Below are 15,817 nucleotides of genomic sequence, written 5' to 3' on the forward strand. Positions count from 1 at the left end.
CTATCCTACGCAATAGGAACAATTTACATTATTTAAAGAAGCCAATTAACCTACAAACCTGCATGTCTTTGGAGTGTGGGAGGAAACCGGAGCACCTGGAGAAACCCACGTAGTCACAGCAAGAACGTACAAACTCCATGCAGACAGCAGACATAGTCAGGATCGAACCCTGGTCTCTGGCGCGGTAAGGCAGCATCTCAACTGCTGCTCCACCGTGCGCCCCTACGCTCTCCCCTTGCATGCACAGTCACTGTGCCTCTGTTACTTCACCAAACCCACCAGACCAACGTGCAATACTTACTTCATGTCTTCTCGTTCTTTCTGGCAGTTTCCAACGAAGTTCCCGAATTGGCAGGAATTAACATGTCCGTGAATCTCAAGTAAGTACGCTTCACTGAACTCAAAAACCCGAGGGAACTGCTCTGTGAGGTGCCACACACATTCAATAAACTGGGTGAACACTGGTGATACTTCTTTGGTGTCTCCATCAAGTTGGCCACATCTACAAAACATAGGGGGGAAGCAGGAAAAACAACATTAAAATGAAGCATTCTTTTAAAAAACTTATTTTCTCACTAAAATACTACTCTGGTCTAAAAGCAAACGAAGCGGCAATACTGAAATAGAACGTAGAACAGTACAGCACGGCATCAGTCCCATCGGCCCACAATGTCTGTGCCAAACTTGATGCCAAGTTAATCTCCTCTGCCTGTACATGATATATATCCCTCCATTTCCTGAATTTCCATGTGCCTATCTAGAACCCTCCTAAATGGCAAAAAATATATTTTTTTCCCTATTTTGCCATTGGATTTTCACTGTAATTGAAACTGTGCCTCTTGTAAAATTGCATAGGAAAGATACAGTGGCTTGCAAAAGTATTCATACCCCTTGAACGTTTCCACATTTTGTCACGTTACAACCACAAACGTAAATGTATTTTATTGGGATTTTATGTGATAGACCAACACAAAGTGGTGCATAATTGTGAAGTGGAAACAAAATGATACATGGTTTTCAATTTTGTTTACAAATAAAAAACTGAAAAGAGTGGCGTGCAAAAGTATTCAGCCCCCTTTACTCTGATACCCCTAAATAAAATCCAGTGCAACCAATTGCCTTCAGAAGTCACCTAATTAGTAAATAGAGTCCACTTGTGTGTAATCTAATCTCAGTATAAATACAGCTGTTCTGTGAAGGCCTCAGAGGTTTGTTAGAGAACATTAGTGAACAAACAGCATCATGAAGCCCAAGGAACACACCAGACAGGTCAGGGATAAAGTTCTGGAGAAGTTTAAAGCAGGGTTAGGTTATATAAAAAAAAATCCCAAGCTTTGAACATCTCACGGAGCACTGTTCAATCCATCATCCGAAAATGGAAAGAGTATGGCACAACTGCAAACCTACCAAGACATGGCCGTCCACCTAAACTGACAGGCCGGGCAAGGAGAACATTGATCAGAGAAGCAGCCAAGGAGGAGGAGCTGCAGAGATCCACAGCTCAGGTGGGAGCTCAGGTGGGAGAATCTGTCCACAGGACAATTATTAGTCGTGCACTCCACAAATCGGGCCTTTATGGAAGAGTGGCAAGAAGAAAGCCATTGTTGAAAAAAAGCCATAAGAAGTCCCGTTTGCAGTTTGCCACAAGCCATGTGGGGGACACAGCAAACATGTGGAGGAAGGTGCTCTGGTCAGATGAGACCAAAATTGAAGTTTTTGGCCTAAATGCAAAACGCTATGTGTGGCGGAAAACTAACACTGCACATCACCCTGAACACACCATCCCCACTGTGAAACATGGTGGTGGCAGCATCATGCTGTGGGGATGCTTTTCTTCAGCAGGGACAGGGAAGCTGGTCAGAGTTGATGGGAAGATGGATTGAGCCAAATACAGGGCAATCTTGGAAGAAAACCTGTTAGTCTGCAAAAGACTTGAAACTGGGGCGGAGGTTCACCTTCCAGCAGGACAACGACCATAAACATACAGCCAGAGCTACAGCCCAGTCAAAGTCCAGACCTAAATCCAATTGAGAATCTCTGGCAAGACTTGAAAATTGCTGTTCACAGACCCTCTCCATCCAATCTGACTGAGCTTGAGCTATTTTGCAAAGAAGAATGGGCAAAAATTTCAGTCTCTAGTTGTGCAAAGCTGGTAGAGACATACCCCAAAAGACTTGCAGCTGTAATTGCAGCGAAAGGTGGTTCTACAAAGTATTGACTCAGGGGGGCTGAATACTTTTGCACGCCACACTTTTCAGTTTTTTATTTGTAAATAAAAATGAAAACCATGTATCATTTTCCTTCCACTTCACAATTATGCACCACTTTGTGTTGGTCTATCACATAAAATCTCAATAAAGTACATTTACGTTTGTGGTTGTAACGTGACAAAATGTGGAAAAGTTCAAGGGGTATGAATACTTTTGCAAGCCACTGTATTTGTTTCCCCACTGTTGGCTAGCAATGGATTTTTCTTCAAATCAAAATTTAGGGTAGCGCAGTGCAAGAAACCTGGGTGCTATTGGTGCTGCCTGTACGGAGTTTAACCACACGTGGGTTTTCTCCGGGTGCTCTAGTTTCCCCCCCACTCTCCAAAGATGTACAGGTTTGTAGGTTAATTGGCTTCGGTTAAAAAAGTGTAAATTGTCTCTAGTGTGTAGGATAGTGCTGGTGTATGGGGTGATCGCTGGTCAGCGCGGACTTGGTTGGCTGAAGGGCTGGTTCCGTGTTATATCTCTAGAGCAAAATAATTATTTCATTTTAAAAATATACCATAGTTCAAATCTTTGATAATCTGACATTGATTTTGCGAAGAGAACTAGAGCACATAGACATTCAGAACAATTATTAACTAAGCCTCATCCATGCGGTATTTAGAAATAAATCATTTAACAGCAACTCGCATCAAGCCCTTTTCAACGGTCAAAAAACAATTTCCACACAAGTATTACTTGCATTACCTGTCAGCAAACTTGTGACCAAATGAAATCCAGTCTTTTTCTATCAATACCTTGCAATAGAAAATATAAGTTATCAATGCATGAAATACTTTGTTTTTATTCCTCCCCCTGGTTTGTTTCTCCACTCCCCCCCCCCCCCCCCCCCCCCCGGTTCTTCTGCTGCTGCCACTTTTTGTCCCCTTTCTATACACTCTCCAGTTCCCCCCCCCCCCCGCCCCCATTTTGTCGCTAAGCCCCTCGTCGTTCCATCCATCTACTTCACACATATTTTGCCCCCCATGCTCTACCACCCCTTCTGGTTCTGGTTGCAGATGTCACTCACTCATCCCCTAAAATTATCACCCATGTGGTCATGGAGAGAATGTTAGAAATTCCACAGACAGCATCCGAGGTTAGGAACAAACCCGGCTCCCTGCCGCTGCGAGGCAACAGCTCTTTCAGAGATCCTGACCTCCGGCGCTGTCTGTGTGGAGTTTGCATCTTCTCCTTGGGACCACTTGGGTTTCATCACATATCACCAAAAGTGAAGCTTTGTAGGTCAATCGACCTTTGTAAATTGCCCCTATTGTATAGGGTGTGAATGAGAAAGTGGGATCTCATAGAACTAGTGTGAACGGGTGATCGATGGTTGCCGTGGACTCGGTGGGCCTGTTTCCATGCTGTATCCTTCAGTCAATAACGTAATATTAATGATCTGGATGAGGGAATTGAAGGCAATATCTCCAAGTTTGCGGATGACACTAAGCTGGGGGGCAGTGTTAGCTGTGAGGAGGATGCTAGGAGACTGCAAGGTGACTTGGATAGGCTGGGTGAGTGGGCAAATGGTTGGCAGATGCAGTATAATGTGGATAAATGTGAGGTTATCCATTTTGGTGGCAAAAACAGGAAAGCAGACTATTATCTAAATGGTGGCCGACTAGGAAAAGGGGAGATGCAGCGAGACCTGGGTGTCATGGTATACCAGTCATTGAAAGTGGGCATGCAGGTGCAGCAGGCAGTGAAGAAAGCGAATGGTATGTTAGCTTTCATAGCAAAAGGATTTGAGTATAGGAGCAGGGAGGTTCTACTGCAGTTGTACAGGGTCTTGGTGAGACCACACCTGGAGTATTGCGTACAGTTTTGGTCTCCAAATCTGAGGAAGGACATTATTGCCATAGAGGGAGTGCAGAGAAGGTTCACCAGACTGATTCCTGGGATGTCAGGACTGTCTTATGAAGAAAGACTGGATAGACTTGGTTTATACTCTCTAGAATTTAGGAGATTGAGAGGGGATCTTATAGAAACTTACAAAATTCTTAAGGGGTTGGACAGGCTAGATGCAGGAAGATTGCTCCCGATGTTGGGGAAGTCCAGGACAAGGGGTCACAGCTTAAGGATAAGGGGGAAATCCTTTAAAAGCGAGATGAGAAGAACTTTTTTCACACAGAGAGTGGTGAATCTCTGGAACTCCCTGCCACAGAGGGTAGTCGAGGCCAGTTCATTGGCTATATTTAAGAGGGAGTTAGATGTGGCCCTTGTGGCTAAGGGGATCAGAGGGTATGGAGAGAAGGCAGGTACGGGATACTGAGTTGGATGATCAGCCATGATCATATTGAATGGCGGTGCAGGCTCGAAGGGCCGAATGGCCTACTCCTGCACCTAATTTCTATGTTTCTATGTTCCATATTATCAGATTCCAACACTGGCAACCTTTGTGCTCCTGCTAATCACCTTCCAGCAGCTGTCTCTACCTTTACCCTCCCCTCCACTAGCTCCATCTACCTTTCTTTCCTTTTTTCTCTCTTGTTAATCTCCATCCATCATCTATCTGCCTCGCCAACCCCTCCTCCCCCTGCACACTTACTCCCCGGCTCCATATGCCCTGACAGCCATCAACTCTTCCTAGCCCACCAGTCACTTCTCATTCCCCTCTCACCACACCCCCTCTCCTCTTTACACTGGCAACTTCCACTCTCCCCTCTCCATCCTAATGCATGGATTCGATCCGAAACGTCAACCATTCCTTCCCACCCATGGTTACCGCTCAATCTGTTGAGTTCCTCCAGCAGATCGTTTGTTGTTCCAGATTCCAGCATCTACAGTCAGCAGATCAAGGCACGACAAGTGTAATGAACAGGTATCTCAGCAAGGGATACAGGTGCAGGTTTACAAAGAAAAAGTGTGTGTGTGTGGGGGGGGAGGTGAGGGGCACAAAGAGAAAGCTGGAAGAGAGTGAGGTGAGTGGGGGAAGGGAATTGATTGGCAGATGGTTGGACAAAAGCCAGTGATGAAAGAGCAAACAATGTGAAATGAGGATAGAAGATGTGTGACTTGTGAAGCCAGAGGAGGGAATCTAGGGGTAAGGGGAGAAATGTGTGCTAGTCCAGGTGGGGTACAGCTAAGAGAGAAACAAGGAAGGGGTAAAAAAGAGGGAGGGGAGAAAAATCTCAACAATTTGGTTGTCTACAGTTTGTGAGATTAATCAAAACCAGTGTCATTTATCAAGCCCTGTCATGTGGTACAATAATTTCTGAATTGTTATTCATCAAATTGAATACAATCTGCACAGAGCTAAAAATATGATAATGATCTTTACTTACCATAAATCCTTTTATTGTTCTGTAATATGGATCCAGCAGCAAAGATCCCAAGGAACAGACCTGTGTAGTACGATCCCAACCATCAGAGCAATGGACTAAGACGCTGGCACCATCATATCCAACCGCCTGGACAAAATAAAGAAAAAGGCAAGTGATGGAGCCATCAAGCTCACATTTCTTTAGGCCATCGTGCAGAAACTCAAGGTTTATATATAATTTTTATTTTCACATTTTGTCAAGTCATTGATGTTAATTTTTGCAAAGATAAGGTAACAAATTGAGTCAGGAGAATCCTATCCTATCGTCCACCAGAGATGCTGCCTGATCCGCTGAGTTACTCTTAGCACTTTGTCTTTTTTTTTAAAAACCATCTGCAGTTCCTTGCCTCTATTTTAGTAAAGTGTGTAACTCTGATTTAGATAACTTTTACTTCAAAGAATTAATCCTCTTACTTGAGAGTTCACCATCGTAGTTGGGCTAATAAAATTGTTACAATGAATGATAATATCACAGTGCCCTCCATAATGTTTGGGACAAAGACTCATCGTTTATTTATTTGCCTCTATACTCCATAATTTGAGATTTGTAAATTAAAAAAAAAAAATCACATGTGGTTCAAGTGCACATTGTCGGATTTTAATAAAGGCAATTTTTATACATTTTGGTTTCACCATGTAGAAATTACAGCAGAGTTTATACATAGTCCCCCCCATTTCAGGGCACCATAATGTTTGGGACACAGCAATGTCATATAAATGAAAGTAGTCATATTTAGTATTTTGTTGCATATCCTTTGCATGCAATGACTGCTTGAAGTCTGCAATTCATGGATATCACCAGTTGCTGGGTGTCTTCTCTGGTGATGCTCTGCCAGGCCAGTATTGCAGCCATCTTTAGCTTATGCTTGTTTTGGGGGTTAGTCCCTTTCAGTTTTCTCTTCAGCATATAAAAGGCATGCTCAATTGGGTTCAAATCTTGTGATTAACTTGGCCACTCAAGAATTAACCATTTTTTAGCTTTGAAGAACTCCTTTGTTGCTTTAGCAGTATGTTTGGGATTATTGTCTTGCTGTACAATGAACCACCGACCAATGAGTTTTGAGGCATTTGTTTGAACTTAAGCAGATAGGATGTGTCTATACATTTTAGAATTCATTACGCTGTTTCAGCAACCATACATGCCCAGGCCATAACACCCCCACCGTGTTTCACAGATGAGGTAGTATGCTTTGGATCTTGGGCAGTTCCTTCTCTCCTTCATACTTTGCTCTTGCCATCACTCTGAGAAAAGTTAATCTTCATCTCATCTGTCCACAAGACCTTTTTTCCCGAACTGTGGTTGCTCTTTTTAGTACTTCTTGGCAAACTGTAACCTGGTCATCCTATTGTTGCGGCTAACTAGTGGTTTGCATCTTGCAGTAGCCTCTGCATTTCTGTTCATGAAGTCTTCTGCGGACATTGGTCATTGACAAATTCATACCTGACTCCTGAAGAGTGTTTGCGATCTGTCGGACAGGTGTTTGGGGATTTTTCTTTATCATAGAGAGAATTCTTCTGTCATCAGCTGTGGGGGTCTTCCTTGGCCTGCCAGTCCCTTTGTGATTAGTAAGCTTTATTTTTAATTATGTTCCAAACGGTTGATTTCGGTAAGCCTAAGGTTTGGCTGAGGTTTCCAACAGTTTTATTCTTTTCTCAGTCTCATAATGGCTTCTTTGACTTTCATTGGCACAACTTTGGTCCTCATGTTGATTAACAGCAATAAAAGTTTCCAAAGGTGATGGAAAGACTGGAGGAAAGACTAGGTGCTGAGAGCTCTCTTATACCTGCATTAAGGAGGCAGTTAAACACACCTGAGCAATTTCAAACACCTGTGAAGCCATGTGTCCCAAACATTATGGTGCCCTGAAATGGGGGACTATATTACACAGCTGTAATTTCTACATGGTGAAACCAAAATGTATAAAAATGGCCTTTAATAAAATCTGACAATGTGCACTTTAACTACATGTGATTTTTTTCTATTACAAATCTCAAATTATACAGAGGCAAATAATTAAATGACGGGTCTTTGTCCCAAACATTATGGAGGGCACTGTGCAAACTGATCAAATAGAACCCATATTATCTATGTTTCTTTCATAGAAATATTATTTGTCAAGAGATGACGTTGTACTATGGCACAACGTAGAGCTGCAAATAAAAACTCATAAAGATATATATATATATATAACGAATTAACATTCATTACATATGGTTTTTTTTTAATGAGTTTTTAAAATGTTGATATAGCTGGAAAGGTGCAGATTGATGTTGACAGACCTCGAGAGCCTGAGCTATAGGGAGAGGTTGAGCAGGCTAGGACTTAATTCCTTGGAGCGCAGGAGGACGAAGGGCTGATCTTGCACATCACCAGTGAAGGGATGTGCCCACATGATAACCCCAATGATACATTTGCAACTACATGATCAGTTTGTATGTGCTTGTTGACATACATATACCTTATCATTGCTTCTGCAGTTAGTTATTGTCTTTAGAATAAGTGTGTATAAGCAGTTTAGATACCACTTTGGCCGTGGTCTTGATTTTCTTGGTTGAATGCTTTTCCTGGTGTTATACCACGTACTTTGTGTTTTAATAGTAATAGAGATGTATAAGATGGGGGGAATAGATAGGGTAAAGTCAGAATTTTTACCCAGAGTAGGGGAATCAAGAACCAGAAGACATAAGTTTAAGGTGAGGAAAGATTTAATAGGAACCCGAGGGGCAACTGTTGTTACACAAAGGTTGATAGGTATATGGAACAAGCTGCCGGAGGAGGTAGTTGAGGTAGGTACTATCGCAATGTTTAAGAAACATTTAGACTGGTACATGAATAAGATAGGTTTAGAGGGATGTGGTCCAAATGCAGGCAGATGGGACTAGTGTAGATGGGGCATGTTGGTCAGGGTGGGCAAGTTGGGCTGAAGGACCTCTTCGCTCGCGGTATGACTCTATGTCTGACGCTATGAAATTGTACGTACTTTAGCAAGAAGTGCAGCAGCATCCAAAACAGCTTTGATGTGGCGAAGCCATCCAGAACTCTCCAAACCACTCAAGAAGTCATTTGAAGTTAAAGCTTTGGTTCCGCACACTAAAAACCAGAAAGTATATATTTAGTACAATTCAGAATATCTTTAAAGCTTGCGCATATGACAAGAACAGCATATTTTTTGCTTTCTCAACCACAAATAATTTTTGTTTCGTCCCTCATAAAAGTAACAAAAAGGATTTTTCTCCATACAAAACTTGAGAATATGCTCAAACATTCATCGGTGTTCGTGACTCGGTTAATCCCTCTGCTTAAATAATAATGTAAACACTGCAGAAATATTGGCTCTTTGATGACACTAAATACACTTCTAGTTGAAAATCTCTTGGCTTCCTTGCAGAGCGCAGCGGGAGTGGATTCATGTTTTTAATCAAACACTACAAGTGTGAAAACAAGAAGATGCAAGAAACGGGCAAGAGTCCAAGTAACATCTGTATTCAGAACAAAGGAGACGACAGATGTGGATCCCACATCTTAATTATAATTATCATTTTCAATAACTTTTACAATCAGTTGTACAGCATAAATAAGACCCCTCGGCCCATTGTTCCTCATTGCATCTATGCCGATCATGCCCATCTAATAAGATCATAAGAAATAGGAGCAGAATTAGGCCATTTGACCATCAAGAATAACCAGGGTGGTTTAGGAAATTTGAAATACTGAACAAATTTATAAACGCAGGCAAATGAGACTAGCTTATATGGTGCATCTTGGTCGGCATGGACGAGTTGGGCTGAAGGGACATTTTCTATGCTATATGACCCTGGGAATGAGTATCCAAAGCTCTTATCCCAAAATGGCATCCTTTATTGGAAAACTCAAGCAATTTACACACAGCTTTGATTCACCCGTAAAGAACAGTGAATAAACTATGCTTTTGGAAATTAATTTCTGTATCACTCATCGTTTTCAGATGGGATCGTTTTCAGAGGGTGGTGAATCTGTGGAATTCATTGCCACAGACCGCTGTGGAGGCCAAGACAATGGATATTTTTTAAGGTGGAGATTGACAGATTCTATATTAGTAAGGATGTCAGGGGTTACGGGGAGAAGGCAGATGAATGGGGTTGAGAGGGAAAGTTAGATCAGCCATGATTGAATGGCGGAGTAGATCTCATGGGTCAAATAGCCTAATTGTGCTCCTATAACTTATGAAAATATGGAAAAGAAAGTACACTCACAAGGTTCATTTCCATCAAGTTGAGATGCGACGTTACTAAAAGTTACCTTCACTGACTTTCTGCAAACTTCCTCTCATTACGTGGATATTCTCAATACCAACAAACTGGAACCTAATATTGGAATAATTGTCTTCATTTTCATATCCTTTGCCCGCAGCTCGATTTGCCATTGCATTTAGCTATTAAAAAAAAATGGATAACTCACAAAACCTGTTGTAGATCTAGGGTAAATAGGTTCTTGCTATGAATGAGAATTTAAATGTTAAAATTAACACATACTTTTGGCCTTGTATCCATTACATACATGAAGTGACTGTTAGGATTGGCTTTACTTATTGCTTGCAGCATGTGTTCATCCTCTAGACACCGAGCACTGAAGCCAGACAACGGCTGACTGCACCTACATATGGCAGCCTGCAAACAGGTGAGAGAAAGCACACGACCGAAGTAGTAACAGTATAACATTGATCAACAGAGAAGGCTAATTCAGTCATTGCTTTGGTGATGGTTCAATCTCATCAACGTACATGGGAAGCAATGCAACAAAGTTGGTAGAGCCACTGCCTCACGGCGCCACAGATCCACATTCGGTCCTGACCTCGGGTGCTGTCTTTGTCGAGTTTGCACGTCCTCCCTGTGATCGAGTGGGTTTCCTCCGGGTGCTCCAGATTCCTCCCATGTCCCAAAGTCGTGTGGGTTTGTTGGTTAATTGGCCTCTTTAAATTACTCGTGTGTAGCGAGTGAGACAACATAGAACTTGTGTGATCAGGTGATCAATGGTCAACATGGACTGAATGGGCCAGGGGTCCTGCTTCCATGCTGTATCTTTCAGTCAAACAATCTAAAGGTTCAGTGGATAAGACAAATCTATTTTACCGCTATGAATCATGATCACTATCCTACACACACACACACACACACACACGGGAAAATTCGCAATTTTTCCAAAGCCAATTAACCTACAAACCTGCACAACTTTGGACTGTGTTAGGGAACTGGAGCACCAGGAGAAAACCAACAGGGCGAACATACAAACGCCATAAAGACAGCATTGGTAGTCAGGATGGAACCCAGGCCACTGGCGCCGTAAGGCAGTAACTCTACTGCAGCGCCACTGTGCCATCCCGATGCAGCCGAAACAGTGACAATCCGTCCCGCCATTCCCCACACCTGGTACCTTTGGATCTCGGAAGACTGCTTTTTAAACATGGTTAACAACAACATGCATTTATACGACAGCAAATATCTCCCATAACACCCTCCTATACGGTTTAATGATTAACATAATCAAATTCTGCTGTGGGTTTGAACACAACTTTGACTCCGAAAATGCCATCAATTAAAAGCCACCACCATTCCATGTGAACATCGCCTCTGCAACACTGGTTCAGTCATCCGCCTCCACAACCACTCTCTCCCTTCTCACAGCACCCTCTCATGCTGTGCCACTGCCCAAGGGCCAAGTTCATTTGGTTAGTTTTTTTATTATCGTCACGTGTACCAAGGTAGAGTGAAAAGATTTTATTTGCAGGCTCTTCAGTCAAAATAATATATAGATAGAGCAGGTTTGGAGGGATATGGGACAAATGCAAGCTGGAGGGACTAGTGTAGATGGCACATGTTGGTCGGTGTGGGCAAGTTGAGCCAAGGGGCCTGTTTACATGCTGTATAATTCTAATATACATGAATACAATCAAGTCGTCCGCAGTGCACAGGTCTTGGCTACACCCCAACAACAGGTCAGGTTCACCCGCTGTGGAACTGAGATAGGGAAGGTGTTGAGGGCGGTCCCTGCTCGCTCCCGAAGACTAAGAACCAGAGAGGAGGGTGGAGGGAGTTGGCGACGGACGCTGGACAAGGGGCCAGTAAGAAGAACCGGGAGGTCTTACCTTCCTCGCGTTTAAGGTCGGCTGCGGGAGGCACCCCAGGGCGAGGAGAGGAATGACAGTTGAGAGATGACTGGATGGAGGTGATGGCTGCAACGAGTTTTGTGGCCAGCTGGAGCTGGGACTTGAAAATGGCGCCAAAACCTGGCGACTCTTGCATATAGACTCAGTGGGCGGTTTCTATGTATTCTGTGCTCAACTAGGGATTGTACATATGTATGGCAATAATCTTACTGATCTGTATGCAAAACAAAAATGTCACTGTATCTTGGTACCGTGATAATAAAGAAGCATTGAAAGATAAATGATAACAGTCCTCTTTCCAGGTAAAGTCGCAATAATAGTTTTCACTCTTACTTTGCATTATTACGCCGTTTGGCACCTGATCTCTCCTACATGACATTTCATTATCTCTTTTCCTCTGCATTTTATATTACGTCTTAATGCATGTGCGGGTGGCCTCACTGCAATGAATACCAACGCACCCCACCACACATCATTAATCATACCTGCTTTTGCTGGTAAAAATAGGACAATGTGGGGAATCGCCCTTTGCTCCTGAACTTGGAACTTCCAACTATAATGGGCTTGCTGACACTTTTGGGAACATACAGGTGTATCGGGTATGTATCACAAATCTATTGAGGGAAAAGCAAGGATAATTATGAAATTTAAAAAATACACTTATAAAACAGCTTTGTCATCACGAGCTTGACTGTACAATATCAACATTAATCTGATCAGCAAATTAAAGATTGAAATTTTAAGCAACAAAGAATGCTATTTTAGAGGTAATTGAAAATAATACATTTTAAAATAAGCTGGAGGCAAGAAAAGGCAAGAAGAATGCATCCGTGATCAGATAACAAAAGGCTGAGAACACAAGACCACAATGCTGGATTGCCTGCCCAAGACTCTCTATCAAAAGAAAAACAACATTTGCTGCATTATGATGGAGAGGGGAAGGATAAAGAACTGCCCCATATAGGAACATAAGGAAATTAATGTCGACAAGGAATGGGGGAGGAAGAAGATTATCACATCTAAGCATTTACTAGACCAAGTGCAGACCTGTTGGGTCTGTTCCCCCAACGTGCGGTTGTGGGGGGGAGGCGGCATGCAGCGTCACACACACTAACTATCCCCCCCACCCCCCCGCACTCACGTTAATTACCCTTGATATTATATTAATATTATTAATTTGCTCCTTTTACCCCATAACCACCCTATCTACTGACGCATAGCCCCCAACTTGCAGTCACATCTAGAGAGGGGGGGGGGGGGGCAGAGAGAGAAGGGGCAGAGACAGAGACACAGAGAGAGGCAAGAGGGATAGTGGGGCGGAGAGGAGGAGAAGAGGGAGGGTGGGTGAGGGGGGAAAGGTGGGGTAGGAGAGAGAGAGGGTGAGAGTGAGGGGCAGAGAGAGGGGGTGCTGAGAGGGGGGTGAGGGGGAGAGGTGGGGAGCAGGGAGGGGGGGGGAAGGGGGAATAGGGTAGGTGGTGTGGAGGGGAGGGGGTTTAGGGGAGCGGGGAGGGGATGGAGGGGAGAGAGAGAGGGAGAGAGGGAGAGAGGGGGAGGAGAGGGAGAGAGAGGGGGAGGAGAGAGGGGGAGGAGAGAGAGGGAGGGAGGAGAGAGGAGGGGAGGTGAGAGGGGGGAGGAGAGAGGGGGGAGGAGAGAGGGGGGAGGAGAGAGGGGGGAGGAGAGAGGGGGGAGGAGAGAGGGGGAGGAGAGAGGGGGAGGAGAGAGGGGGGAGGAGAGAGGGGGGGAGGAGGGAGGGGAGAGGAGAGAGGGGGGAGGCGGGGGGGGGGAGGCGAGAGGGGGGAGGAGAGGAGAGGGGGAGGAGAGGAGAGGGGGAGGAGGGGTGGAGGGGAGAGGGGAGGAGGGGAGAGGGGAGGGGAGGAGGAGGGAGAGGGGGAGGAGGGGAGAGGGGGAGGAGGGGAGAGGGGGAGGAGGGGAGAGGGGGAGGAGGGGAGAGGGGGAGGGGGGGAGAGGGGGAGGAGGGGAGAGGGGGAGGGGGGGAGAGAGGGTGTGCTGAGGGGGGTGAGGGGAGGGGGAGAGGTGGGGAGCAGGGAGGGGGAGGGAAGGGGGCAGGGGTGTGTGGAGGGGAGGGGGGTTTAGGGGAGGGACGGTAGGGGAGGAGAGGGAGAAAAAGAGGGGAGAGAGAGAGGGGGGGCGGGGGGAGAGAGAGAGGGGGGGCGGGGGGGGGGGAGAGAGGGGGGCGGAGGGGAGAGGAGAGGGGGGGAGGAGAGGGGGGGGAGGAGAGGGGGGGGAGGGAGAGGGGGGGAGGGAGAGGGGGGGAGGGAGAGGGGGGGAAGGAGAGGGGGGGAAGGAGAGGGGGGGAAGGAGAGGGGGGAAGGAGAGGGGGGGAAGGAGAGGGGGGGAAGGAGAGGGGGGGAAGGAGAGGGGGGGAAGGAGAGGGGGGGAAGGAGAGGGGGGGAAGGAGAGGGGGGGAAGGAGAGGGAGGAGAGGGGAGGAAAGGGGGGAGAGGAGAGGGGAGGAAAGGGGGGAGAGGAGAGGGGAGGAAAGGGGGGGGGGGGAAGAGGAGAGGAGAGGAGAGGGGAGAGGAGAGGGGGGGGGGGGGGAGAGGAGAGGGTGCCTTTTTACTTCAACCCAAACAACCATTTGCAGGCAGTGCTTTTTTCCTCAAACTCACCATATTTTCATTTTCAAACCACATTATGGGTACTCACAGCTGTGGAGACATTTGTTCAGTGTTATTCAGAGCTCTGATTGAGGCACACCACTTGCAGAGACTGATTGAGGCACACCACTTCCTGGTTTTATAGTCCCTCCCCCTCCCTCCAGCAGGGGCAGCAGAGAGAATGGGGAATTTTGTAAAAACATTAATATCTCTGTCATTTTTCATAGACAGGAAAAATCCTCGGCACACATGCGGCGGAGGGGGGCTCTGAGCGAGGTGGCCAAAAATGACGGCCGTAGGTGGTGGCGTTCTCTCGGAAATCGCAGCACAGATCGCCAAAACCGGTCAAGAACAGGCTTTTAGTAATATAGATATATAGATTGTGCATTTTACATAGTCAGGTCACACCAGCCTTGCCAGATAACCCATACTGGTGGGTACACAAAATTGCTGGGGAAACTCAGCGGGTGCAGCAGCATCTATGGAGCGAAGGAAATAGGCGACGTTTCGGGCCGAAACCCTTCTTCAGACCTTCTTCCTTCGCTCCATAGATGCTGCTGCACCCGCTGAGTTTCCCCAGCAATTTTGTGTACCTTCGATATTCCAGCATCTGCAGTTCCCTTTTGAACACCCATACTGGTGACTGGTAACTGCACATGGCTTCAGACCACAGCGGGGAGCCTCAGTTTTTCATTGCCGGCCGCTTTAATTCGTCATCACACTGTGCCCTATCAATCTGTGACCTTCCTGCACTTTTATAAGGAAGTCCAATGCAAGCTCTGACTCTGCATGTTAGACTTAATTCAGAGAACCTGCTATTTTTGGAGACAGAAAATTGTAGATGTGGGAATCTTATGGGAAAAACACAAAGTGCTGGAAGGAGTCAGCAAGTCAGGCAGCATCTTAGTTTTAGTGTAGAGAAACAAATTGGATAACAGGCTCTTTGGCCTACTGAGTCCACACCAACCAGCCTTATTGATATTGTTACAATTGTTATATCACAGATATTGTTAACATCAAGCTTCCTCCCATACTTGTACAGGTTTGTAGGTTATTTGGCTTCAGTAAAATTGTAAATTGTCCCTAATGTGTAGGATAGTGCTGGTGTAAGGGGTGATCACTGGTTGGTGCTGTCCTTTTTTTTAAATAATATTTTTATTAGAAGCATGTACATATCATAATCAAAACACATTTAGTATATCAATTACTTATTGTTAATAGATGGGATTCCAGCTACCAGAGTAATAGGGATCCTCATTTATCAATTATATATTAACTCTGCTTCTATTTGGGTTTTTTTAATATAGTGAGAAAGAAGAGAAAAAAACTACGATAAAAAGAATAAATTATCAATAATACATCTTTGGAGATAGGTCCATAGATTATAAAGCATAACTATTTATCTAATCCTGGGTTCAAGCTTCAGTCAGACTTCCGTGCCGGACCAATTTACCCTTTCAAAAAGTCAATAAATGGAGAC

At 45.0% G+C, this 15,817-nt stretch overlaps 1 protein-coding gene across 1 annotated transcript in view; it reads right to left on the reverse strand.

The window, feature by feature from the left end:
* The window catches only part of mtmr6 (myotubularin related protein 6), a 34,888-nt gene that overhangs the window by 6,329 nt on the left and 12,742 nt on the right, over positions 1 to 15,817 (reverse strand). Inside the window, exons 5-11 of the mRNA XM_033022774.1 lie at positions 12,206 to 12,334; positions 10,090 to 10,224; positions 9,857 to 9,989; positions 8,559 to 8,668; positions 5,540 to 5,665; positions 2,961 to 3,010; positions 302 to 502 (exon numbers count right to left, since the gene is read on the reverse strand). Coding sequence (XP_032878665.1) covers positions 302 to 502; positions 2,961 to 3,010; positions 5,540 to 5,665; positions 8,559 to 8,668; positions 9,857 to 9,989; positions 10,090 to 10,224; positions 12,206 to 12,334 — 884 coding nt within the window. The remainder of the gene's footprint in view (positions 1 to 301; positions 503 to 2,960; positions 3,011 to 5,539; positions 5,666 to 8,558; positions 8,669 to 9,856; positions 9,990 to 10,089; positions 10,225 to 12,205; positions 12,335 to 15,817) is intronic.

The sequence above is a fragment of the Amblyraja radiata genome, chromosome 6, assembly GCF_010909765.2.
Source record: "Amblyraja radiata isolate CabotCenter1 chromosome 6, sAmbRad1.1.pri, whole genome shotgun sequence".
NCBI lineage: Eukaryota > Metazoa > Chordata > Chondrichthyes > Rajiformes > Rajidae > Amblyraja > Amblyraja radiata.